Source organism: Chrysochloris asiatica, unplaced genomic scaffold (assembly GCF_000296735.1).
Source record: "Chrysochloris asiatica unplaced genomic scaffold, ChrAsi1.0 scaffold00103, whole genome shotgun sequence".
In the NCBI taxonomy this organism is placed as follows: Eukaryota; Metazoa; Chordata; class Mammalia; order Afrosoricida; family Chrysochloridae; genus Chrysochloris; species Chrysochloris asiatica.
Genome location: NW_006408621.1, coordinates 4,840,807 through 4,844,668, shown reverse-complemented (window position 1 = coordinate 4,844,668; position 3,862 = coordinate 4,840,807). Strand labels below are relative to the sequence as shown.

The following is a 3,862-nucleotide window of genomic DNA, read 5'->3' as shown; positions in this document are numbered from 1 at the left end:
TCATATTTTGGCTCTCGTGGACTTGTTTTCATTTTCTTCAGTTTCAGTTTGAATTTGCATATCAGTAATTGATGGTCTGTTCCACAGTCTGCTCCTAGGGTTCTCCAGTGTAAATTTGCTATTTTATCTTTATTACTAAAAAATTGGCATGTGGAAATACTTTCAGAGTAGACCAATGTTCTGTATCTCACCTTTTCACCCACTATATTTGGACGTCAACTGAGGATTATTGTTGCTAGGTACCATCGAGTCATTACCAATTCAAAGTGACCCTACACACAACTGAAGAAAACACTTCCCAGTCCTGAGCAGTATCAACTGAGGATACCTGCCTACAATAATTAAATTATTACTATAGTGTTTGACAAGTGGAAATTTTCTACATCCATTATTTCATCTACATTTTTTCATTGATATTTTACTGTAAGGATAATTACCCTTTTATAAACATATATACACCATAGATATCTTTTTGTAAATGTCTGATCAAATATGAAATCAAAAGAATGCATTTAAAATACGGAGATTCTCAAATATTAAAGTAACAAAGATCAAAGAGAACTGAAGAAAATGTTCAAAAATATGGCATGATTTTTCTCATTCATTTGTTATCCTGTCATTTATTTTCCTCTGAAGAGTTTATGACACTGTTACAAGAAAGGCCATCCATGCTGTTTTCCATGCTGTCTTGATAGCAATTAAAGAAGTTAGTAAACTACATTATGGTAGCTGGCTAGCTTTAAATTTTGTTACAAAATGTCCAAATAACAATACAAAGCAAATTAAATTCAACCTGATGATCCCGCTCCTTACCCACATCATCCCTACAATTATGGTGGTGGTCGTGTGCCGTCAAATTGGTTCTGATTTAGAGCGACCCTATATAGGGTTCTGAGGCAGTAAATATTTATGGGAGCAGAAAGCCTCCTCTTTCTCCCACAGAGCAGCTGGTGGATTCAAACTGCTGACTCTCTGGTTATGCAAAATATAAATATCTACAATATTTATAAATTATTAAAACTCTGTGGCACTGTAGGAAAAGCACTAGACTGCTAAGTGCAAGGTCAGTGATTCAAACCCACCAGGCACCTTTCAGAAACCCTATACAGGGTCTCTAAGAGTCAGAACTGATTCAACAGCATTTAACAACAAAAACATATAAATTACTGAGTGCCAAATACAAATTATCTCAGTTAATCCCCAAACAACTCTTAAAAATAGTTTGTTGTTTTTGTTGTTAAGTGCCATTGAGTTGGCCCCAGCTCATAGTGACCCTCTATAGGGTTTTCAAGGCCAGGAATCTTTACAGGAGCGGAAAGCCTCATCTTCCTCCTCACTGTCTGCAGTGTATCACAGATCCTCTAGAGCCACTATCACATTCATTTTAAAGGCTCAGGTTTGAGAAGCAAACAGTCACTATTTTTGTGACTACTAAAACACACAGTTAAATAAGCTTCAGACTAAATTCAAACCAGGTCTATGTGACTATGTTGTTGTTGTTAAGTGTCATCAAGTCAGTTTTGACTCAGCAACCCTGTATGAGGTTTCTGAGGAGTGGCTGGTGGGTTTGCGGTTAGCAGTCCAATTCTTTAAGTTTTGCAGGAAAATGTTTCAAGGAATTTTAAACAATAAACTTGATAATCAGCTTACTATTTAATTTTAAAAACTTGGAATGGTCTGGGAGTTAATATTCATTCCTGAAATGTTTCTACTTTGCTATCAAGAATTACATAATTTGGAGACCAGTATCTGTATATCTCTCTTAGGGATTAGATACTTTCTGACCCTTTATTCAAAATAGGAATGTAAAATTTTAAAAATGGAAAGCAAAGTTGATACTAAAATAAAATTTAAAAGAAAAATGAAACAGGAAAAAGTGCTTATCCTATTCCCACAAAATATTGATACTTATTCAAAATTCAGAAACTATAGAAAAAGCATCTATTTTTCATAATAAACAAAATAAGTACTTACAATTCAGAAGTGGTTGCATACAAGAAATGTCAGACAAAAGAAAACTACTTTTTGGTGGGAGCAAGTATTTCTGTCCCATTAAAGTAATCATTTTTGTGAAGCTAGAGCTGTTTTCAACAATCCGTGAAAATAAATCCTGCTCTGTAACAGACATATCATCTTCCATCAATTGTAATGTCTGAAGTTCCATGTCATTCAGAGAAGGCAAATGCTTCGCCATTTCACATAATTCTGATAAATTACAAGTATCAAGTGGTAAAGTCATATGTTCACTACACTTCTCCCGTTTTTCAGAAAGTGGGTAAAGAAAACCACTTTTGAGACCCTCTTGAACTAACTGTGAAGATCCATCCAAAATCAGCCTCCTGACCTATAAGAGAATTTTTTAAAAACAAATTAAAAGGACATTGATACTGAAACAACGTTCTAAATAAAAACATTCTAACAATGCTTTAAATATTTTACTTTAAATGAATTCAACAATCTTAATGCCTATAATAAAATGATTTTATACTAGAATAAAAAGAATGCTAGCATACCTATGAACTGCTGTTTCCTAACTGTAGAATGAAACCAACCTCACAAATGTATCAACAATCAAATAATCAAATAATATATGAGGGGGCTTTAAAAGTTTACGGAAAAATTCTGCTATCTTTTTCCAAGAACTTTTTTGGAGCCCTGATGTATATGGGAAAATTTTTAAATTTTATAAAATAAACTTGGTAGTCTGAATGGTGCAATAAGAAAATGTAATTTCTAAGTTATGAATAGAGTTCATTTTAAATCACAATATTTAAAATAAGCTATTTTTAAAGGCCTAATTGTTAAATGGATTGTTCATTGTTAAATGGAGTCCTAGTGTGGCACTGTAGGATAAGCACTGGAATGGGAACCACAAGGTCGGCAGTTCAAACCCAACAGTCACGCTCTGGAAATCCCATACAGAGTTGCTCTGAGTCAGAAATGACTTGATGACACTTAACAACAACTGTTAAATCAGGAGACCTGCTGGTGCAATGGGCAAGTACTTGGCTGCTAACCAAAAGGTTGGGGTTCAAACCCACCCAGTGACTCTAGAGCAGAAAGACCTGGCAATATGCTCCCATAAGAACTGGAGTGTAGAAAATCCAGCAGGGGACTTCTACCATCACAACAGGTTGCTAGAAAGCAGATCGACTTGACAGCACCTACTAACCTGGTGTGGTGCTCTAGATAAGCACTGGAATGCTAACCCAAAGGTCAGCAGTTCAAACCGAGTCGCTCCTCAGAAGCCCTATACAGGATCACAATGAGGTGGAACCAACTCGACAGCAATTAACAACACAAATTGTAAACTAAACATACTTTGAATTTAAAAAACATAACAGCTTGATTTGTTTAAAAAGAGACAGAGAGAAACATAACGCTGTTAAATGAACATATAAAGTTTTACAAAAATTCAATTGCCGTAATTAACAAACTAAATGTCTGAGTTCCAGCTTTGGACAATGTATAGTACCATGGATCAAGAAGTACCCTTCTGGGAAGTTAGGGAAAAACAGCAATGAAGCTGCGAGCTAAGCCCTACAATGTTCAATAGACCCTTGCGAACTGGTGGAGACCTGGTCGGCCAGCAGTGTGGCAAGACCTGGGGACTCTTGGGCCCAGAGTCAGTGACATAGCCACAGAGGACTAGAGCGGAGAGTGAAGCATCCAGCTGATAAGAAGAGAGGGCATATGCACAAGACCACCCACACTTGCAGACAATACCCACTTGATCTGGCTTCAATGACTGGATGATCAGAGCTCAACTAGAAGAAGAAAGAAGAGGGAAAAAAAAGAGTAATCTGATACAATTTGATGAACTTGACCTACACCTATGGATGCAGTAGCTCAAAAGAGGGAA

General features: G+C 36.2%; 1 protein-coding gene across 1 annotated transcript in view; it reads right to left on the bottom strand.

Moving 5' to 3' along the window:
• The window catches only part of METTL4 (methyltransferase like 4), a 56,208-nt gene that overhangs the window by 31,723 nt on the left and 20,623 nt on the right, over nt 1-3,862 (bottom strand). Inside the window, exon 3 of the mRNA XM_006867276.1 lies at nt 1,975-2,344. Coding sequence (XP_006867338.1) covers nt 1,975-2,344 — 370 coding nt within the window. The remainder of the gene's footprint in view (nt 1-1,974; nt 2,345-3,862) is intronic.